Genomic DNA, 23,646 nt, shown 5'->3' with positions numbered 1-23,646 from the left:
CAATCATTGTTTGGGGGAGCAACTTTCTTAGGTTCTGGTTGATCTGCAAAATTAAGAATTTTTTAAATGTTTTGGGTCATAAATATAGATAACTTAAATAAATGGCTGTTCCAGAAGTTCAGAACGCAACTTGTCCAGTGCATTTTAGCATGTTTTTGAATTTTCAGGGAATAGATCATCTAAACAAAGAAAAATCTTATATGTTTAACATTTGGTTAGTGTAATTGGGGAAAAATGCAAAGTATTTTCATTTATCACGTATCAAGTTCAATAAAAACACACAGGTTTAAAAACGGTATCATGGATATCCAGGCACTAAAATGTAACAAACATTTAACTGTATTATTAGTAATTTGACACTAAAGCTAATGATGCTTCTGTAACAAAAACTGAAACAACCACCATTGTGAGAAATAATCATTCTACAATTAAATCTGACAACAACCACAATATTAAACAGAAAATCAAAGTTTAAAATTTAACCAACACATAGCAATACAATCTCAAACTGGGGACTGTCATTCAAGCTTCCTTTTCAAATACTGAAAATTTCACAGCATAAAACTTCAAACAGGAAATTCAAAACCACTACCATAGCTACTATCCAAATTCGTTTAGTATGAGTGAAAGTCGTAGATAACCAAAATCTGATAAAAATTACTTTAAATGTTTCCTTCCCACCCCATATTAAGGAATACATGAACCACCATGATTAAGTGCAGTAAAAGTCAGACACATATTCCAAGAAATGTGTGTGTCATCCATTGCAAAAGATTCACTAGTTCATTTCACGTTTACATACTAAACACAGGTAATAAATAAAAATTCCTGCCTTTAAAAGGAGAGGGCATTCCCTCCCAGTGTGTTGTACTGCTCGGACTTGTCCAAGAGCCATCTACACATAAAATAAAAAGAATACATTACATACATCATTTGAAGCATCATTAGCTCAATCTTGAATATTAAAAGCCTCACCATTAATAAAAGGCACTTCATTAAAGTACACAAGTACTCCTTGTCAAGAGCCTTGGAAATGTTCTGCAAACAAAATTATATTCCTTCAAAGCCTACATCTCTTCCAAGATCAGAAATCTGTCTTCATGAATTTAAAAAATACTACACACTTTTAAAAGATAAACACAATAAACTTGTTTAAGCCCATGAGCCTAAAAATTAAGCTTGCTATATATTTCGCTAACACATTGTAGAAGGAAAAAAAGGTCACAGCATCATCTTATCTGGGTTCAAACAATTTAGAAGACATTTTCTCCAAAATCTAGCTGAAAATTTGTAATGTTGGTGAAACTAAGTTTCATTTTAAAATGTTGCACCTGCACAATGCAAAGTCTGAAAGAGTAATTCAAGAAGAGTGTTTTGAATTCACTATAGAATTTTTAAATGTTTTAATACAAAGATGAATTTTCAAATAATATTTACCTACCTTCCCAGATTCTTAAAATGTAAACATCATTGCTATCTACTTTTACGAGTACCTAGCTGGCTTTTAAAGTCATATCTAAAAATCATGTATATGCTTAAGATGGACTATTTCGTCTTTTAAGCAGAAACTGCACAAGCTCTCACACGCACTCTTCAATCAGTTTACAATTTTGAGAAAGTATATATCTTGCAGCATACCTCCATCTTCAAGAGGTCTTTTTTGTCCCCCATAACTGTAATCATTTGAATTCACAGATGTCCCTGATTCATTTCCAATTTTTGCTGCAATCTGGAAAAAAGATGCATATTTACTTTTACCAATAGAATTACATCCTACTATCGAATTGTTAATAAAGAAGCATATTTAGCATCCATGCAAGAAGTTAGAACAATTAATCAGTGAAACAACTTGCCTCTAGAAGTTGTGAATGCTCCAACACTGGAAGTTTTAAAGAAGAGATTAGATAACCATTTGTCTGAAGTGATGTAGGATTTCCTGCCTAAGAGGGGAGTTGGACTAGAAGACCTCCAAGGTCCCTTCCAACTGTTATTCTTTTCTATTCCTTTTATTAAGAAATCATTACTGATAATTCTGATTTATACATGCTCCACCAATAACTTATTATATAACATAAATATTCTATACTTATGGCAGCCATTAATGTATATTATTTATCAAACTGCTTAACACAGTAATTGCTATTAGCGAATTGCTGTCTATTTTGTCTAAACTATTAAAAGAAAAGGAACTGGGAAACAACCTATACCCAGAATGGCGAACCTATGGCATGCGTGCTACAGGTGGTACACGGAGCCATTTGTCAGAGCACGCGAGGTGTTGCCCTGTCAGCTCCAACATGCATGCGTGTGCTGGCCAGCTGACTTTGGCCTTCTTTTTTGGCCATTTTTCAGTTCAGTTCAGCCTTTTTTAAAGGCATTTTTCACTCTCCCCAGGCTCCAAAGGCTTTATAGGAGCCTGGGGAGGGCGAAAAGAGCCTTCCCCAGAGGCTTCAGGAGCTTCCCTGAAGCCTCCGAGTGCAAGGAAAAAAAAGGGGGGGGCCTATGGGCAAACCGGAAGTTTGGGAACGGACTTCCGGCTTGCTTGTAGGGTCTATTTAAGCCCTCCGGAGACTTCAGGGACCTTCAGGAGGCTTCCCTGAAGCCTCTGGAGCCCCCCCCCGGGGGGGGGGGCAAGAGAGACTTTTTTCACCCTCCCCAGGCTCCTATAAAGCCTCTGGACGCTGGGGAGGTGAAAAAAGCATGCAAAAAATGGGGGATCGCGCCTCTCATGCGCGTATGCGCACTGGAGGGGGTGTCGTGCATTGCATTATGGGTGCGGCACACCCACGCACGACCTCCCTGCGCTACCCCCTTACTGAAGCCAAAAAAGGTTTGCCCTCGCTGACCTATACCTTGATATTTAAATCCTCCTAATCCTTTACTTCCTTTAGAGTCTATCAACTGATAGAACTTTGGCTGAAAATCTCAGTAACATTACTAATCTATGTAGATCCTTCATAACATATATAAATTGAATAAGTACCACTACATTGCCAACTGTTAACATTACATCTCTTTGATTGCAGTAATTTCTACTCTTTCATCCTCAACTTTATAGGCATATATTTTGTTCTCAAATAGTTTGAAATTCACTGTTCAGTGGCTCAGCTTTGAGTTTCATTTTCCCCTTCTGTTCCATGTGAAACCATTATTTCTGCCTTTAAGTAAATGACATTTTGAGTTGAAATCCAAATAAACTCAATTTCAACTCCAATTCAATGAAGTAATGGATGGAAACTACCGTACTTTTCAGAGTATAAGATGCACCCTTTTCCCTCAAAAAAGAGGGTGAAAATCTGGGTGCATCTTATACATTGAATAATTTTTGCCTCCCGAAACCCCGCCCCCTTCATCAAAATGGCCATGCATAGCCTTTAGGAGGCTTCTAGAGGACTGCTGAGGGCAGAAATGAGCAAAAAATGCACCGTTCTTTGCTCATTTTTGTCCCCGTCCCCCCGAGCCCTCTACAAGCCTCCTAAAAGCTATTCATGCCCTTTTTCTGACAAAAAACCAGGCCCGTTTTCACGAAAAATGATCCGTTTTTGTGAGGTCTGCAGAGTGCAAAAACTTTTTTTAAAAAACTGCCTCTTTAAAATCTTGGTGCATCTTATACTCCGAAAAATATGGTAATTAAGTAGAGCACCAACTTAGAACTAAGGAGAAATTTCCTGAGTTAGAACAATTTATCAATGAAACAACTCGCCTCCAAAAATCGGGGAAGCTCCAACATTGGAGTCTTTTAGGATGAGATTGCACAATCATTTGTCTGAAAAGGTATAGGATTTCCTGCTTGAAAAGGGGTTGGACTAGAAGACCACCAAAGTACTTTCCAACTCTCTTATTCTGCTAGTCAAACAAAAGTAGAAGTAAATAAGGAATTGATTAAATTGAAGGTTCAGCAGAACCTCTGGTCACGAATGCTTCTGACCACGACCAAATAGGGTTCCAAGGGAAAATATTCATAAAATGAATTTGAATCTGGTTGCAAACACATACTTCAGGTGGCGATAAAACACGGTCACGCCTGATTTCCCCTTCCACATCATTTTTTTTCCTAAGTGCCAATTTTTTTGTTGTTTGATTACAAACAACAGCGACCCACATGTGGCCGCTGCAATAATTCATGTCAGGAGCAAATCTGGTTGCTACCAAAGTTATGGAATGAATTATAGTCATGACCAGAGATTCTACTGTATTTGCCATGTTTAAGTCTATCTAACAGATTAACTTGATTTGGCACTGCATTGCATATAACACTGGGAACTTTTTCAAGTTCCCTCAACTTCAGGATAACCACCCATTTAAGTTTTTTTCCCCTAATCATATATTTACTCACAACAGTATTGCTATTATAAGATGTCATCTATTCCTTTCCCTTCTTTCAGTAAGCCTAACAATGTACTTTATCTCTTTTGAAAGGAACTGTGATTTTATTCCTATTTAAGATGATGCACTAACACTGAAATTCATTCTGTGTTTGAAAAACTGTACTGCATGTGGTCTCCACTGCATAAATTATATGCTTTTCTGTTTCTATAATGGATCATATTTTTAAAATGTGAAATTGCTTTGTTTTTTTTAAAACATTAACTATAACCCAAAGGGAAGCAGGAAACAAAGCCTCACATTACATTATTTTAAAATAATCTGATCAGTAATATAAAGCTCATAGAAGCCAAAGAGTCAATTCTTTTCCTACTTCACTAAAATGCTTCAGCAAGATTGCTTTGCCAATTTTTCAATTAGGTGAATTTTCTCTGAATAAAAAGGCAACCATACATTTATGTATGATTCTAAATCAACTTTTAGCTTTACTTCCAATAACGAGGAACAGCACCAAACACCTTCAACATCAAGAGGCAAAACACCTATTTGAGTCACAGAAAGTCCAAAGCTGAAAGAAACGTTAAGAGCAATGTTTAAATATTAAGACTACCTGGAAACCCTAACTAACATCATCTCTACAACGTTTTATTATTGGTTAATTACGAAAATGGGTGGGCCAGATGAAAGCGGGGTGTGTGTGTGTGCCTCCTTAGCCTTCCTACAGAAACAAAAGAAATTATTACACATAGTGTGCAGCTTATGTTTGCGCACGGAAAAGTTGCACGGAAAAGAACCGGTGGGCACCAGATTACGAGGAATCCGCTCTAATGCCGACAGTTCCCTGTTACCGACATTTTCATGCAAGCGAATATAATGGAAAATATTGCACAACACCTCAGCCTTAGGCGGAAGGCACAATGTAAAAGCCCCTCTGCAGAGTGGAAGAGAGGAAGGATGGATGGACAGGGGCATGCGGTTCAGACAATCGGACACACCCGACTGCCTTTTAGTTTTTCTTTCTTAAAGAAATGAAGGCAGCGCCATTTCCAGAAGCGAAGTAGAAGGATGTTAGGGAAATAACTTTCCGCCAAACGCGAGACTTTAAAAAGTCAACTCATTCCCTTTCTTTTGAATCTCAGGCTAATCCTTTTTTTGGTCCCTCCTACTCCGACTTCCACCGCTTAGCGGCAACATAATGGATACCAGGCGGTTTGGCCTTCCACGCTTTTGTAGGACCCCCACCCCCACCCCACAACCTGCGTCGAGTTCTGAAAAAGCCTCCCGAAAGAAAAGCCCTTCATCCCAGCCCTTCAAAAGTGGGGGGTCGCTCTCAGCTCCTCCGTAATGTGCCGGTGGGCCTTGGGCTTGTCTCCCTTTGCGAAAGCCGAAAAGTGAATGGAGAAGCCAGCGGCCTGCTTGGAAGTCTGAGGAGCCAGTCAGGAAAAAAAAATCCCTTCAGGGCTCGTAATACACACCTGCCTAGCCCGTTGCAGCGCGTCTTTAAAAGCATCATTGACTGCCCCGCCACCTCCTCCGCCTCCGCCGGGTGCTCCCGAAGAAGGAGGGGGCACCGTAGAATAATCCGACATGTCTCCTTCCACTACTTCCTACCGTCCTCCCAGCCTGCCAAGAAAGAAAGAAAATGGCGGCGGGCGGGATCCTTTCACATTCTTGCGTCGCATCGTGTTTCGCGAGAGGAGGAGGGGAGGCCGCTAATACCCTCGCGAGACACCTAGGCAAAAGACGCGAGACTTTGAGCAGAGCAAACAGAGATGATGAAGGCGGGAAGGAGGAACCCTCTCCCCCCCCCCACTTCAAGCTAACTCTCGCGAGATAAGAATCTTAGGATGCAGGAGGTAGAATACTCTGGAGCTTTCTAGGGTGTGAAAAGGAAGGAGGGGAAGGTATTGTAGATCGTTAAACGGATATGCGAAGGGAGGCGCGCGCAAGATTTCTTCCTGGGTTAGATAAGACGATAGCCTCTCGGGGAGGGGGTATCTCGCGATAGTTGATTAAGTAATCTCTTCCTCTCTCCCCCCCTCCCCCATACTTTCAATCGACATATTTGGACAGTTGGGAAAGGAACTGATTTGTGGTACTGTATTTGCTGTCGCCTGTCGGAGCGTCTGTCGTGGTGGCGACAACCTGCCGGCTAGCGAGTGAGTCTCTCAGGACGGGTAAATCTGAGGGATGTCTTTAGTGAACCCTTTTGATTCTCGAAGGCGCAGAAAAAACAACGGGGTTGATTCCTGACGGGGGTGTACTGAGGCGAAGGGAAACCCTATCCGCTTCGCCGAAAAGCAGTATCCTATCTCGTGTATAGGTTTCTTCTTAAAACGATATAACAGTATTTGAATATAATACTTGTATTCAAATACATTTCAATGATATAATAAGTTTATATTCAAAACAAGGTGCTTCTACACAAGCATTCTCTTAATCGATGTACGTTAAGTAATAAAAGCAATAAAGTCGGTGGCCCTGCGAGTGTCAAAAATCTGATGCGAATTTTGCTGTGCAATACTGGGAATATGAATTAAGTTTTAACACAGGTGTTAATAAAATGATAAAAGTTGGAGGGGGGGATATCCGTGTGCAAAAATCCATGGTAGGTACGGTGAATTTTCAAATTCATTATGGCCATTTCCCATTGTAATAGTTACTAGGGTGTAGTAGATGCATGAAAAATAAATATATAAACAGATCTTCCTTTCCACAAAATGGACTTTTGGGATTATTAGAAAACTATTTCTGTAATTTGTCAACTGTATTAGCGTTTCTGCACAATTTCTTTTTTGTTTATATTTCTGGGTAGAATTTATTGCAAGTTATAAAGACTAGCTGCATCAATACTCTCTACACAATCCCACTTTTCATAATTTGATCTTTCATTTTTTGTAGCTTTTGTTTGAAATGGTACATGATGGTATACTTCACCTAAGGTAGAGGTTAATTGGCCTAGCAAGCATCTCTTGTAAGTAAGTTTTCATGATGGAATTGCATTTGATAGGCTACATGTTGCCAATATCATTTTTTGTTGAAAGATTTTGTTGGATAAAAAAAGATAGTGGTGGTCATCCAAATCAGATAAGGAAACATTTATTCATTTTCTGTTCTTATTGAAAATGTCAATTGCTGCACAGGTTGATACCAGAATTAGATACTGTTCCTGTGATTTTTTTTGTTTCCAAGCAAAACTGATAAAATCAGCATAAAAAAGAGATGCTCAAATCATTTATAATGGTTTTTTCGTGGGCTACTGGCTATGACAGCATATTTTACTTGAAGCACTTATGCTAGAGCACTATTCTCTTTTGAGAATAAATCCCTCAAAAGAGAATAGTTCATAAAAATGTGAAGTCATTGACTTGGGTTGAAATCCTGTAGTATTTAACTTGTACATCATTAATGTATAAGATTAATATGAGAAGGAATAAACAATTATTACCAATATTAATTATTTGGGGGAATAAATCTTCGTATCAAATGCTTTGATGCAATAATTCTGTAGTATAGAATTTGCTCTGATCTTACAACTAAAAAACATTTTTAGACTACTGTATTGGTACAGGTTGTCAGTGACATCTAGTGGTCATTGCTTTTCTGCCTGGAAAATAATAAGTCTGGGTGTTAAAATCTTTTTGAAATCTAGTTTCATTTTTGATGACTTCATAGACAAGGAGACATGTAGTTTCCAGGCAATGAAATGGAAATAGTATTCATTGCCTTTTTTCAGTAAAGTGTTAGTATCCTAAGGTAGCTTACAAGTGTGTTACTTCCTGACAAAACTCCCATCCAAATGCAACCAGGCATTTCCTACTAAATGTGTTAATGAACCTTTTAAAACCATTGAGTGCTTGCTGCATTTTATATTATGTAGCTTTTAAGAGCAGTCTTCTTTGGTGAAGAAGCTGCAATACAGCTTGCATATTAAGAGCTATACTGCATCGTTCCTTGTAACGGTGTCTTTATTTCAGAAAATGCATATGTATGTACCGTATTTTTCAGACTACAAAATGCATGTCTGTGCATCTTATAGAGCAAACATTGTTGGGGGGAAGGGGGTTAGTGCGGCACTGATCAGCTGTTCTAGGCAGCAGGGATTGCTGCTGCCACCTATCGCTGTTCGTTTGCAGAGGATGGTTGTGGTGGCGAGCGGGCCACGACGGCAGTAAACGAGCCATGGCAAATGAGCGTGGCAAACGGGCTGTTGCGAAAGGGGCCGTAGCAATGGCAACCGGGCAGCGGAGGCAGAGGCATTTTTTTTCTCGTTTTCCTCCTCTAAAGCTAATGTGCATCTTATAGTCCGGAGCGTCTTATAGTTTGAAAAATATGTGTGTGTGTGTGTGTACATATACATATATGTGTGTGTATGTATATCTATGTACGTCTGTGTGTGTATGTAATACACAAGTTTCAAGCTGTTGAATCCAACTGTTATTGAACAGTACAAGAGAGTTGGTTGGCTTTTAACTTTAGCAGTGTGAGTCATACACTAATGTGTTAGTGGAGAAAAGAGCGAGCATATCTGGCATGGATACTTGGAAACATACTCCACCCCCTGGAATACAACACATGTCCACATCTGAAATGCACACAGGTCCTTTTTTGGTAAAGTATTGTTAGTATGAATTTTCTTCCACTCTGCTTAGAACTCCTCTCTTCCCTCCCTCCACAGATTATTACCACCAACAGCTTTGTGGAAAGGGTCCCAGAAGGGAGAGGAAGGAAAGGAAACAACAACTATCTTCTAAATCTGCATAGCTGTACACTCTTCTTTTCTCTTCTCCACATTTCTATTATCCTCAATTGCCCTGAGGGAAACATCCTAGAAATTTAATTTCTTTTAAAATAATATTTATTGTATTTATAGTTTCTTAAGTTGTTTGTGAACTGTTTTGGGAAGATTGTTTTTAAAAATAGGATATAAAAATTGTAGTAGTCACAAGGTTTCTTCTGACCATACCATACCATACCAATTTATTATATTATCATTGGAATGTTTGGGGGGCATTCAACAAGAAAGGAACTACTTGAGAATATAATCCCCTCAAGTCTTCCTCTGACACAATTCACAGGAAGTGAGAACTCTTGAGAAGCACTCTGTACGAGTACATCTTAAATGAGCAAATTTTATTTGGAATAAGCAGTCTTGCAGGGCCCAAGATATGCAGAATTTCAAAGGCTATATCTAGCACTCTGGAAACCGGCAATAAAGAAAATCCTACAATGGTGATATTACATGACAATATATACCATGTTTTTCGGAGTATAAGATGCACTGGAGTATAAAACACACCAAGAGGCAAATTAAAAAAAAAGTTTTTGCACTCTGCAGACCTTCCAAAAAATGACCTGTTTTTTTGTGAAAATGGGCACTTTTTTAATCAAAAAAGGACATGCATAGCCTTTGGGAAGCTTATAGAGTGCTTCTGGGTGCTGGCAGGGGGGCAAAATTGAACAAAAAACAGCCCGTTTTTTGCTCATTTCTGCCCTCCAGCCCCCAGGAGCACACTATAAGCCTCCTAAAGGCTCTGCATGGCCATTTTGGTGAAGGGGGCAGGGTTTCCAGAGGCAAAAAATGCTGTATTCAGTGTATAAGACGCACCCAGATTTTCAGCCTCTTTTTTGAGGAAAAATGCATCTTATACTCTGAAAAATATGATATTTTTTTTTCATTTAATATCCAGCCCTTTGTATTTTGTTACAATGGATGGTTTTTTAAAAGGATAGTACTATGTACAACACATTATGTAGTTTTCTACTGAAGTGACCAAGATATAGGTGACTATTGTCTGTACCTTCTCCAAGTGTATTCATGTTAGCACACAGATTGAAGTAGACAAAGGTCTTAGTCACAGTTTAAATCTGCTATTCCAAAAGGAGTTGAGAGAACAGAAACACTCCTAGATTGTTGTCCCAGCTGTTTTAAGAGAATGACTACATTTATAGTTAAGCTGGAATTGTCTTAGATTCAGTTGACTTTTCAATCCACAAATTCTACTTTGATAGGGTAAAATCTTACTCTGTTTCTTCAAGATTCTTGCAGAATATTGACAAGACCTTCTGACACATCTTGACAGCCTGGAACTGAGATAGTTAACCTAGATTTCTCAGTATATTAATAATACCAAACCCCATTTGTTGGGTTATCTCCCCCAGTGACTATATTTAAATGTTAAATGTGAAAGAGATTGAATCTTGTGACATCTCATGTACTGGTAGTCCTCAAATTACAACCATTTGTTTAGTGAACATTCAAAGTTATAATGACACTGAAAGAAGTAATTTATGACCATTTTTCACACTTGCCACTGTTGCAGCATCTTCATGACCACGTGATCAAAATTTGAGCACTTGGCAAGTGGCATGTATTTATGCTGTTGCAGTGTCTCAGTCATTTGTTCACCGTTTATAAACTTCTAGCAAGCAAAGTCAACAGGAAAGCCAGATTCACTTATTAATTTAACAACTGCTGTGATTCAATTAACAACTTTAGGAAGAAAGTTTGTAAAATGGGGCAAAAATCACTTTAACTACTCTCTTGCTTTGCAGTGGAAATTTTGGGGTTAATTATCATAAGTCAAGGATTATCTCTACTCAGTGGAAGTATCTACTTAGGAAGAAATTGATCTGCCATGGAATAATGCCTCTAATTTTTGTTTTGTGTTCAGAAATACATCAAGACTTCATTATAATAGGGTAGACTACTCCTTCCTCCAGTTCTCCACTTCTGGCCTACAAAAAGAAAGGTTATTGAATGGATGATAGTTGTCCAACATAACTTGGTCCTTGATCCCATAAGGATGCCAGACTCCGTATCCTTTTAGAAATATTAGCATCTTTCTCCTTAAATGATGCATTCACAATGACCCTTGGTATCTCATTTTTGGCCTTATTTACATTAGGTATAAACAAGAATTGTATTTGACAAGCTTTTAAGATTATATTACAATATCCAGCTAGCAATAAAAATATTTCCAAACGTTTAAACGGTTCTTCCTTTACCGAGGCTGGCATACAACAATCTTGAGGGCCTTGTTATTCTTCTATTAGATGAGGATTGGATTCTGAATTCTGGACCTAGACCATGGCTACAGATCCTTGAAATACCTATCTACAGAATAGGTTGTTGAGCCATTATTACAGCATAGACAGCAGATAGATACATAAATTATGAGCTTATAGAATGTTATGATGTAGTAGTCCAGCATTTTGGTCAAGGTTGCCTCAACTTTAATTAGCCCTATAGGCAGATTTCCAATTCACTACCCAGTATGAAGTATTTATGACTGGCAAGCCAGCAGTGTTTTTCTACAGATTTGGACCTTTTTGTTCTGACCTTTTTGAATGAAGAAACAGTCAGGTGGGCTGTTCTCTCACACTAAAATCAATGTACCATCCTGGACAACTATAACAATTTTATGCAGAAATTTAGAACTACCTTTAACAATTCCATTCAACAAATTGAAAGTTACTCTCACAATTTTATTCAAGAACAAGCAGCCTTTCAGGATTTGAAATGTGTCGTGTCTCAGACCACCATCTTGATCCCAGCTGCCACATTATTGTGAAAACTGATACTTCAAACTCTTGATTGCTGTTTTTTTTTCAGACTTCTTCAGAAGATAAGGATCTTTTGCATTGTACATCTTATTCTAGACTCCTCCCAGATGGGTGGGATTATGATGTTTGTGATAAGAACTAGCTATCAATAAAAGCGATGTTCCAACAATGGAGAGACATTTCTTAAAAAGGGGGGTTCATCCAATGTAAGAATCCTAAGAATTTGAAATACCCGCAGAAGGGTCATTTCCTTACGTAGCATCAGGTTGGGTAGGTGCAATTTTTCTCTGGTTATAACTTCTACGTTATTTATATTTCTAATTTGCAGAATGAGTAGTCGGGTAATCCACAATCTGCAAGCCTCCTGAATGCTCCATGTCTGGTTCCTTCGGTCACAATCTTGAAATCAGACAATTTTGCTATTCTTAAAATGCTGCTCCAAGATGTCTCTTAAAATAATAGAACTCCATATCAGAGTTCAGATGGGTGACTTCAAGAGAGTCACAATTTGATTTCCGTTTCCAATCTGCTGTTTGCTGTTTGCAATTCCTCTAACGATGATACAAATGCACATCCATACCTCTAGCAATATCCTCCTTTTCACAGCTTGCCATTTTCCCCCTTTGCTTCTTGAGGGAGTAAGTTTATATGGGTTTTCCCATATCTTGTCTCCTTTTTTGTTGTTTTCAACCATTTGTAGTTCACAGTTGCGTTGCTCTAACAAACAACAGCTCATTCTCTAACTAACTGCTCCCACTTCTCAGTTTCAGCTGTTTCTGCTGAATATTTTTCAGTGTTATCTCCCTACTTCCAAAAACTACCTTCCTGGTGAGAGGTGCTTGCAGATAGCTGATGATCTTGGTGACATGCAAGCATAGCTGCCGTCTCACAAAGCACACCTGATGGTCTAATTCTGGCATATACATGACTTGGCCCTATTGCTCCACTGACAATTATTATTGCTGCTCATGCATTTTTAAATAAATTAAATTTAGGGTTATATAGTCAATGTAGGAGGACAAATAATCTAAGTTAAAAATTTACAATTCATTTGCTTATTTTCTGAAATCTTTTTAAACTGACCACCCTTAGTCCATAAAGTATTTTTTCACTACTGGTAGAATCAACAGTTTTATTTTAAATATTAAGAAATGGTTTCCTATAGCACATATTTACAATAAATATATAAAACAAGCCTATATCAGTAATTTACCATCCACACAATACTAAATGGTTACAAAATTCCACAATTAAGGTTTTAAAAAAATATTTTCATATGAAGTTAGTCAGTGAACAGTTAAATGTACAAAGATAGAACACGGCAGAGTTTTGGCAGTAGCTAGCTTGGGAAATGACGTCTTATAACATTTGCTGTTCTAGAAAGAGCAGAGACACGTAGTGTAATTGGGAGTGCTCTGGGTAGCACTGTTTTTACCATTTCAATCTCTACAAAGTGATCAAGGAGAAGGAGAAGGTGGCAACAGTCTTCTGGCTGCTTAATAGAACTACAGTTCTTGTTAATTTTTTTTAGGAACATTGCATAGCTGAGATACAGAACTCATAAACAAAAGAAAGCATACTTTTTAAACATTGAAATGGGGAAGGATTACTATTCTGTTCTTGGAATTGAAAAAGGAGCATCTGATGAAGACATCAAGAAAGCATATCGAAAACAAGCCCTTAAATGGCATCCAGATAAGAATAAATCTCCCCATGCAGAAGAAAAATTCAAAGAGATTGCAGAAGCCTATGAGGTATTGAGTGATTCCCAAAAAAGAGAAATTTATGATCAGTTTGGAGAAGAAGGTAATATAATTTCTGTAGTTTCTTTTTAGCTATTAATAGAAATAACATTTATGCTAAATATAATTACTTCAAATCGAGAGGGAATAAGCATTTGGCTGTAACAACTTAATCTGAGAATTTAGCTAAATTATATTTCGGTAACTATACACATTACATTTGTAAGTTCTTATGAAATTTGTAATTGATTTTCTATTATGCGGGGAAGCATTCTTAATTTCAGGAATATTAAGCTGCTTTTGGCTGTTGTAGTTGCTGACTTGGTTTATTTTGTCCTATTCTTAATAGTAACAAAAATTAAAATGTACACATTATTTCTGTTAAAATAAGATTGAATTAGAATTATGGTATTTCTGAACCAGAGTCCAGGTGTCCAGACTAGGTTTACACTGTAATCTTGTCTAAAAAGGAAAAAAATTGCCTGATGTCATGAAAATACCAGGACAAGTTTTCAACTTCCTTTCTAGCTATTAATGTATCAAGGGAATGAGACCTAGTTTTTAGAATTCAGCTACTGCCTTTATCTTTCAAAATCTAATTTAAGATTTGAATATAGTTTTTGTTCTATTAAGTTGTTTTTGTTCTGCTAATGAAGTTTCTGTTTATATTACAGTTCTCTCAGTGAGATAGAAATATTCATATATTGAATATGATGGACTGAAAACTTAAGAATTAAAATGCATCAGTATTTAATAATTATAAGAAACTTGTGTTTTTCATAAATGCATATGATTATTTAAACATTTAAATTAAGTAGTAATTTATAATTTAAGTATTGCCTCCCTGTAGTATTGGGAAATTTATAAGACCTTGATATGCTGATAAAGACTTATTTTTAAAATCACGAGTCAATGTTCCTAATATCTTTATGTATAGCATTAGGAACAATATTTAATGAGTTAATTTAGTCAGTGTTGAAACTGACTGTTGTTCAGATCATGGATAGACTGATAATCTATTACTCCTTTTAATTAGATATGAGATTGATAAGTTTTGAGCACAATCAATCCATTATCTATTTTGGGAAGCATCATTCTGCCAAGTACATGGTATAGTTTGTCAAACCTGGCATCCTTTACTTAGTTCTACATCTTTAGTTGCTAAGGCTTAGTAAATAAATACTCCATTCACAAACAATGCATATCAAAAGCAGGAAGAGTGACAATAATGCATACTTAAGCCATACTTCAGAATGCATGTTTTAAACCATTTACCTATTAATTGCTATTCAAACATGGTAAGATCAGCAGAAAAGATAGTTATTATATTAACTACAATGTACAATAATATACAGACAGCCAAACTTATCTTTTGTCAAAATTGATCTCATATCATATCATAGGTTAGTGAAAAGAGAAAAAAAGGAGCATGTGATCAACAGTTATATGAAATACTTGCTGTAGTGATCAGGTATAGCTTATGCCAGAATAGTTTGCAAGGCAGTAAACTCACCGCTTCAAGAAATACCTTTACCCAAAATTTGTGTCAGAGATTATTAATTCATGTACAGGTAGTCCTTGACTTAGCAACGTTCAAATGTTTCATTGCTAAGTAAGGCAGTTGTTAAATGTCCCACAAACCTTCCATTCCTAAGCAAGGCAGTTTTTAAATGTCCCACTTTATCACCTTTTTGCCACAGTTGCTAAGCAAATCACTTCAATTGGTGAGTGAATCATGTGGTCGTTAAGCAAACCTAGCTTTCCCCTGACTTTGCTCATCAGAAGTCAGTTGGGAAGGTTAAAAATGGTGACAGATATACCAGGAAAGTGCAACTGTCGTAAATACATGTCAGTTGTCAATGTCCAAATTTTAATCGTGGCTGTGGGAATGCTGCAATGGTCATAATTGTGAAAACTAGTCACTTTTTTAGTGCCATTGTAACTTGGAACGGTCACTAAACAAATGGCTGTAAGTCGAGGACGATTGATGTTGGACTTAAATTAAGTCTTCTTTATTTCATGTTCCTGTTCTAAATAAACATCAAATAATATTGGTAATTTGAACTTATTTATAATTTAGATAGCCCTATTGATTCATGGTAGTTCTGTTAAGTTTTAGTGTAAGATGAGTTCACGCATGATGATAATGTTTTCATTTATTTTAAATAATAATATGTAAAATAAGCCATAATGGTGTCCATGACACAGGATGCTGAGTAATAAGCCGTGATTTATATACTTGGTTCATATCATGGTAAAGTAAAATCTAACAAAAGAAATAATAGTTTAACACAATGTGTGAATCAATTTTTTTCTTGATATTCTGAAAGTCTAATTTCATAACCAAAGTGAATAGTATAGGACATTCACCATTTTACATTTTAATAATTATCTAAATTATATCAGGAAGATGAATGGTTTAATTAGTTGCTTCAATATAAAAGAAAAATATTTAATAGACTTTGTTAGATGCCTATTTTTTCCCAGAGATTTGTAAGCTATGTTTTCTGAGGAGAAATATTTGTCTGCTGTCTAGTCTCACATATGTGCAAATTTTAAATTCTACAGAATCCAAATTCTCTGAATATGGAAATGTTTGGATTTTAGTAAATAATTAGTAAAAGAAAAAGAATACATTGACTGCTCAGTAATGTTATCCCAAAGAATTAGGCACTACCATCGTGAATGACAATAGGAAAATGCCAGAGAAAACCAGTGTTCCCTTAAGTGGCCTCTTAGTATATACCAGAGTTCATATTACAGTATGTCTGGGCCTAAAAGAACATTTAAAAATATCAAGCAAACATTAATAGTAATTATCCACTAGTTAAAAAAAGAACATTTTGGAAGCTACTAAGCTTTCTGATAAATTAATATTTTGTGATCATTCATATCTACTGTGGCAACTATTGGCTTGAGATATACATATCAGATAACTTATTAAGAATGCTTTTTTTAAAAAAAAGATTGCAGAGTTAACCTGCCTTTTATCAAAACCATCTATTTAAGTGATTTAAAGATACAGCAAAAAGATGAGAAATTGGTTAAATTTAGGAAGGATGTGTAGGTGAAATTAATCACAGAATGTAGGTGGGTGTCATAATGTAGGAAGATAAGCAAGCTTAAAATAATTGAAGTAACTGTTCGTGTAAGTGTAGTAGTATAACTTTGTAAAATCTCTTTATAAAACTCACTGGTTTGCAATACATCAATGTTTTATGGACTCTTTTCCACAATAATTTTATTTCTAAAATTCAATTGGATTTATTTCCAATAAATATGGATAACACTAAATCTGTTTTGTATATTTGATGAGCAGCCTAATCATTTATATTCATTCAGAGATTTAATTTCTTTGTGGATTAAACACAGAGATTCAGAACTCCTTAAGACATTACAACTTAGTCAGTGAAAGAATAGCTATGACCCACCCAACTATAATTTATGTTTGATCATATTTAAAGCATTTCTCTCACTATTTCAAGACTTACTCCCTTGCCTTTCTCCCACATTCCCAAGCAGTTATGTATGCATATAATTTGTCTTTTACAGGACAGGACAAGATATGGACTATAAACTAAAAGTTTATATGATTTGTTAAAGTTCTACAGGACTCTGTGTTTGCTGTAAAACCTAACCCTAACATTCTGTGTTTCTATGTTTGTTTACAAAGATATTGTAGGTATTATGTTCATTAGAGTTTACACTAGTTATAAAAACAAGGGTATAATTGTTACAAGTTCTCCCCACCTGACATCACAGAAATAAAATTATTTTTTCTTAAACTGATAAAAGACAAAATATTCCCTCGAGTAAAAGGACAGTCATCTGCCCAACTCATCTTCCCATTCTGATTTCCTATTTTCTGGATCACAGCATATTGTTTTGTTAATGAATATAGTTATTTCAGCTGGTTATTATTTCTTATGCTTCTGTTTTTGGTAGGTTTGAAAGGAGGGTCTGGTGGACCAGATGGTCAAGGAGGTTCTTTCCGTTATTCATTTCATGGAGACCCACATGCTACATTTGCAGCATTTTTTGGTGGCGCAAACCCTTTTGAAATGTTCTTTGGTAGAAGAATGGCTAGTGGCAGGGACACTGAAGATATGGAAGTGGATGGTGATCCATTTGGTTCCTTTACTACTTTTAGTGTGAATGGATTTCCAAGAGAAAGAAACACGGTTGGTAATCAACCCCGTCGTAAACAAGATCCTCCTGTTATTCATGAACTGAAAGTATCATTGGAAGAGATTTATCAGGGTTGTACAAAAAGAATGAGAATTTCCCGAAAAAGGCTCAATTCAGATGGTAGAAGTGTCAGAACAGAAGATAAAATTCTTACGATTGATATTAAGAGAGGATGGAAAGAAGGTACCAAAATTACATTCCCCAAAGAGGGTGATGAAACACCCAACACCATCCCAGCTGATATTGTGTTTGTTATTAAAGATAAATTACATCCTCATTTCAAGAGAGATGGTTCAAATATAATCTACCCTGTCAAGATTAGTTTACGCGAGGTAAGTATTAGTTTAAAGTTGGATTTTTAATACTTTATACAATTTGTATTTATTTATACTGTTTTATATTTATAGTTGAGTTAAACTGGACATAGATCAATGTTCTTTAAGAATACAGAACTTTGTGTAAGTAGTTACATGTTAAATGGCTTAATGTGGAAATATGGCATGTAAATTTAGAATATAATATGGTAAATAATATAGTCTGTAGCATTTTATCCTTCTCCCACAAATTAATTCCTTTCTTGTTAACTCTGTAGTCAATGAACTGTTTACCTCTGAACCCTGTCTTGTTTTTTCCTCACTGCCATTATACACATAAATCATCCAACTTTGTGCCAGTTTTCTGGGCTGCTTTTACTTGCACTTGGCATTTTTATGGGATTTGCAATACTAGGGTGTGGTGTTGTACTACAACAGTGTTGTTGTAAATCTTTGCAAACAATCCACTATGAAGTAAAATAATCAGAATGCTGGTAGAAGGAAATGCATCATCAAGTATTAGAAATGTTTTTTTCTAATCACAAAAAAACCCCAATAACATTATGGTGAGAACAAAGGAACAGCATTCTGCTTATGTGAACAGCTCTATGCTGATCTGCCATGATATTTTCATCGATTTTAAATACATTTTATCATAACATTGATATAAAGTTGAAATAATTATATTTATATGGCAAGTAAAGTTTCCAAGCAAGATAGGCAGCACATAAGTTTAATAAACAACAATTATTGTGAGCATGCAAACTAGATGATTAGATTTAGGAGATACATCCGTTGTAATAATCAATTGTCTTATAAGTTAGCAGCATACACATTTAGTTACCCTTAATGCACACATAAGAATGTTCTATTAGAGCAGTGTTTGATATTCACAAGGAGGCTGTTTCAAAGGAACAGCACTTTAAATGAAGAACAATATTGCTAAGAAGCCTTGGCCTTCCTGACCTTCCTAAAGAGGGACAATGCTAATCGTTTTTTTAGGATAGGTCAAACTGGGTAGACTAATGTGGTCCTGCAAGTAAATATGTATGTAGGGTTTTATAGATTAACACTGGAACTTTAAAATTACATCCATAAGTTTAATGGCAACCAATGCAGAGCTTGCAGTACAGGTATAATGTGCTCCCGTAACAGACTCTGGTATTTAAATTGGCTAATGCTCTGGGAGTTTCTCTGAGATTCCACCATAGTGTTTGTAATTTTCCCATAAATGGTAAAATTGAAGTTTGGGCACTAATTGTTCAGTACCTGTAGCTTCCTAGTTGTTATGTGTATCTTTTCACAACGAGACATTAACAATCTCTTAGATCCAGGAAATGCCTCCCTCCCTGGGTGGCTAGAAGGAGCCAGGAGGGGCAAGAATTCAGCCCACAGGTAGCAAATGATATTTTAGAGAACATTATTTACATCTATATTGTGAATTTTTAAAAGGTAAGTGTTCCATCTCTAGAATATTCTTGCACAGGAAGAATAACTCTGACAGGATATTGTCTTCTTTTGTCAGAACACCTGTTCTAACACCTGTTCATGATCAAAATGGATATTCCAAGGTTAGAACATTCCAACACTTCTTGCAATCAATTGCATTCCAAGGCTATATACAGGATATTCCTATTAAATGGGATGCCTATAGCTGCCACTTCTGTTACATTAATCAAAACGTAAGAGGTGGAAATTCGTGTCATGTGCACAGAATATAGCTTTGAAAGAAAATATATTGTTGGCACTGTTCCTGTCTCCTCTCTTTACATTTAGGCATTCTTTGCACATTTTGTTAAGTGGTAAAGTGCTATTTTCTCTTTATTGCAAATGATATTTATATCCTGAACTGTTCAACTGTTTGGTGTCAACTCTTCACTTACAAAAAAGATATAACACAGTGGCATTTGCATTTGAATAAATTACACTGTCATTTATTTAAAAATATAATTATCTTTATGGAGAACATGTAGTATATTAAAAGCTTGAAGAAATAACAAATATGCTGCTCTTAATTTTTTGAATTTACTATTTTCCAGGCTTTATGTGGCACCTCAATCAATGTACCAACTATAGAAGGCCGAACAATACCTATGACAATAAATGAAGTTGTAAAGCCTGGAATGAGAAGAAGAATTATAGGATATGGTTTACCATTTCCTAAAAATCATGACCAACGAGGTGACTTAATTATAGAATTTGAAGTAATTTTCCCAGATAATATAGCTTCAGCCTCAAAAGAAGTACTCAGGAGAAATCTTCCTGTATCATAAGAAACATATGTTAGTGAACTGTTCCAAATAGACACTGAACATCAAGGACTTTCAGGTTTATGCTGTAAAAGTGCAGTCTATAACTGTTGAACTTTTCTTTTGTGTGCGCAGGTAGGGAAGTGAATTATGCAGTGTTGCATGAGAATTGGAATACAAAAGACTTGCAACTAAGTATAAGGTTAATACTACTTACCGTGTGTTGCATCTTCCTTTACAAAACACTTTATCCAGTATTTCGTGTCCATGTAATCATGGGTAAAAAGGGAACACCTCTGTCCATGTATTTCTAATAAAGTGCATACTTTGCAAAGCACTTTAATTCAGATAATCCCGATTATCTGTGTGAGTTAAAATATCACAGTATTAGAATTCATTATATGAATCTATGTAACTTTAAATATTTATTTTATGTATATACTCTAAGCTGCATTACCTTTTTCACAGCAGCAGGAAAGTAATATCACTTAAAATGTTTATGAGCCCAAAGAAGAGGTGGGTTTTACATTACTGTACCAGTCTGTGAATTTCTTTACTCCATTATTCTGGTGGTAAATATAGTGACCTAATAGAAAATAAAATTTGATGGCCTACTGTTTTTGGCCTAATAGATTTCCAGGTAGAAATTGTTGTGAAAATGTGTTAATGCTCTCTGGAACTTATATTTCATGAAGCGGCATACTTATAAGCATCAACTGAATAATTAACCTAATTCAGTCAAGATTGCAATCTTTCTCAAGTTTCTTGCAAATTCTGTGAACTTTAAGTTGAAACTGAAGTTTTATGAATTTGTAATGAATTATTTTAAGAAAAAGCAAGGAAACTTTATTTTTGCAAAGACATATATGTCCTAACTAGTATTCATGGGCAGTAGATGAACAGTATTAAATTTAAGACAAGTACTACTTGTTTTGTAATATGGTCAAATGGAAACATTCATGAAATTATTCATCTTTGTTTACAATAAAGCTTCATTCAAAATGTGCTAGATAGCACTTTTAAGTGACAGGACATTTAACAATTATGTAAAAAATTAATGATACCAGTTTTCTAAAACTAGCATATTAAAATCCAAAACAGCTGCAGTAATTGATAGTGGGAGGAATCACTTTAAAAATGACTCCTGAATGAATGGGATTTTTTTTTAATGGGATTTAGTACAAAGGCTATAAACTGACAAGATGTGCAATCTTAAACCAGGGCTATGGAAAGCATTTGAAAGAGGTATTTCACAAAGCATATTAAAATGAATGAAAGATCAGTCTTCAAAGTATTAAAACAGTTGTCTTCTCTGCAAATCTCATATAGCTTCCTCAGAAACTCTTCCCAGTTGTCTGCATGCTCATTTTGCTGGGACATCTGCATGTGGAGTAAGCAAAGACAGCTTTCAAACCAGTTGCATGTGCCTTGCAAAGGACATGATTACTTTAATGCTTTGAAGCAAAATGCTGTTCGTGCTAAAATGCTCTGCAAAGAACCTCTTTTGAGCACTTTATAACATCCCTTTCTGAAACTAGAAAGAATCTATGAAATAAGTTTTAATGACTCTAAAAATGAGAACAAGAAAACTACTACTTTTTCTTTGTGCATATTGTAAATGTATTTAAATATACTTTATGATAATGTATTGCATTTCATATTTTTAAACATTAAACTATTATTTCTAACTTTTCCCCCTCCAATTGTCAATTTGATGTATGAGAGCAAATGAAAATGGTATTTGACATTTGAAGCATAACATACCTGCAGTATAGAGATCATAATACCAGTGTTTCTCAATTCTGGGAATTCTGGAAGTTGGAGTCTACACATCTGCAAACTGCCAAGATTAAGAAACACTACTCTATTCTGTTAAGAGTAAATCCCAATGAAACCTATGGTATTAACAAGATAGGAAAGTTCAAGATTGTATATTAAATGAATGGGTTAATACATTATATACTAAAATAAGAACATGTTAAAGTTTTGTTACATAAGTCAGTTGTATTTACACATAATTCTATAACAAGCTCCTGGTTTGTCCTGAATATAATGTCTATTTTTTATTTATTGCATTTAAATCCTGTCCTTCCTCATGCCTTAATTACCTCCTGATCAGACTAGTCTAACACCCTTTTCAGAGGGTTGTTGAAAAACCTTCAGAAGCTTCTGCTTGATTAGAATGCAGCAGCCTCAGCAGCATTGGTCTCACCATGGTGCACCCACATAACATGACTGCCACATGAGCCTGCAAGTTCTTGGGTGCAATTCAATTGGTGCAATTGGGTGGTTGTCATCTTTAAAGCCCTAGATCAGTGGTCTCCAACCTTGGCAACTTTAAGATTTGTAGACTTCAACTCCCAGAGTTCCTCAGCCAGTTGCTATCTCATCAGATCTGGCAGCATGAGCATACGCTAGTGCTAGATGAGGTAGTGGTGACCTGGCCTTACAAGTTTGATTAATGAATAAAAATAATAAAGACTTTATTAAAGTGAAAAACTATTGAATGGAAAACTGCAATGATGCAAAAGAAATAGCAGAAATATGCAAAACATATGAAAATTTGTTTCCCAAAACATTTTTGGAAGGCTTCAAGAACTGTAGCCAAGACTTTTGGGAGCATTTTTGTTTGTCATCAGCATCACTGGTCTACTGATTATAAATTTGGTTATATCATTCTTTATGACTGATTCAGAGAATTTCTCATTTTCCTGAGAATTAATCTTGGCCTTCAGTGTTTGCTTCTGAATACTTGTCAGTACTGTCAAGTTATATTGTGCAATCATTCCATCTTTTCTTCTATAGCAGATGCTTAAACTCAGAAAGATCAATTTTATTTTTGCCTCCCCCCTCCATTTTATGCATCAGAAAAGGCAATTGCAAAATAACAATTTCATCTAAAAGCCGTCTTTGAAGAGAGTGCAAAAGAGGTATTCACAGATTTGCATTAGAAACAGTAAAACATTGTTTGCTAAGTTTAATACATCCCAAACACTTGTATTGCTTGAAAGTCACAGTGAAACCCATGTATAAAACTACACTTAAGCTATTATAAATTGAAGAAAGTTAATACCTTCTGTTTGTCTTTGATTTCTATGAAATTTAATCTCAAAAGATTCACGGAAGCAGTCATCCAAATAAATTCCAATAATTGATTTTGAAATAAAGCTGAAGTACTTAGGTGTGCTTAAATTAAAAGTGGCTGCCTATCATTACTTCTGGGTGTAATTCAAAGTATTGGTTATTATGTATAAGCACTTT

General features: G+C 35.8%; 2 protein-coding genes across 14 annotated transcripts in view; one reads left to right on the top strand and one right to left on the bottom strand.

The window, feature by feature from the left end:
* The window catches only part of FUBP1 (far upstream element binding protein 1), a 29,362-nt gene extending 23,336 nt beyond the window's left edge, over positions 1-6,026 (bottom strand). For 5 of the 7 annotated variants that reach the window (XR_004255462.1, XR_004255461.1, XM_032218026.1 and 2 more), the window contains exons 1-4: positions 5,802-6,026; positions 1,639-1,729; positions 833-895; positions 2-43 (exon numbers count right to left, since the gene is read on the bottom strand). Coding sequence is in view for 5 of the 7 variants with exons in the window: in XM_032218026.1 (XP_032073917.1) it covers positions 2-43; positions 833-895; positions 1,639-1,729; positions 5,802-5,915 (310 nt within the window). In the remaining 2 variants the exon portion in view is untranslated. The remainder of the gene's footprint in view (position 1; positions 44-832; positions 896-1,638; positions 1,730-5,801) is intronic. The other 2 variants (XM_032218029.1, XM_032218030.1) reach the window with 1 other exon arrangement.
* Positions 6,027-6,161: 135 nt separating this feature from the next.
* DNAJB4 (DnaJ heat shock protein family (Hsp40) member B4) lies at positions 6,162-22,077 on the top strand. Of its 7 annotated transcripts, none has more exons than XM_032217623.1 (5): positions 6,190-6,230; positions 6,400-6,485; positions 13,424-13,698; positions 17,580-18,154; positions 20,176-22,077. In XM_032217623.1, the coding sequence occupies exons 3-5, from the start codon at positions 13,488-13,490 to the stop codon at positions 20,407-20,409; spliced, it is 1,020 nt and encodes a 339-aa protein (XP_032073514.1). In that variant the 5' UTR covers positions 6,190-6,230; positions 6,400-6,485; positions 13,424-13,487; the 3' UTR covers positions 20,410-22,077. The 7 variants fall into 7 exon arrangements, with proteins under 7 accessions (XP_032073518.1, XP_032073514.1, XP_032073515.1 ...); XM_032217624.1 differs by lacking the exon at positions 6,190-6,230 and adding an exon at positions 11,942-12,162 and having other exon boundaries at positions 6,237-6,485; XM_032217627.1 differs by lacking the exon at positions 6,400-6,485 and having other exon boundaries at positions 6,162-6,230.
* The last annotated feature ends 1,569 nt before the right edge of the window (positions 22,078-23,646 follow it).

Source organism: Thamnophis elegans, chromosome 5, assembly GCF_009769535.1.
Source record: "Thamnophis elegans isolate rThaEle1 chromosome 5, rThaEle1.pri, whole genome shotgun sequence".
Classification (NCBI taxonomy): Eukaryota; Metazoa; Chordata; class Lepidosauria; order Squamata; family Colubridae; genus Thamnophis; species Thamnophis elegans.
This window is presented reverse-complemented; position numbering and strand designations above follow the sequence as displayed.

What these genes read in the sequence shown, in the direction of transcription:
- DNAJB4 (XM_032217627.1), top strand. Translation starts at nt 13,488, where the DNA reads ATGGGGAAGGATTACTATTCTGTTCTTGGAATTGAAAAAGGAGCATCT. An exon ending in TGATCAGTTTGGAGAAGAAG is followed by an intron (nt 13,699 to 17,579) that starts GTAATATAATTT and finishes TGTTTTTGGTAG; the next exon opens with GTTTGAAAGGAGGGTCTGGT. An exon ending in TCAAGATTAGTTTACGCGAG is followed by an intron (nt 18,155 to 20,175) that starts GTAAGTATTAGT and finishes ACTATTTTCCAG; the next exon opens with GCTTTATGTGGCACCTCAAT.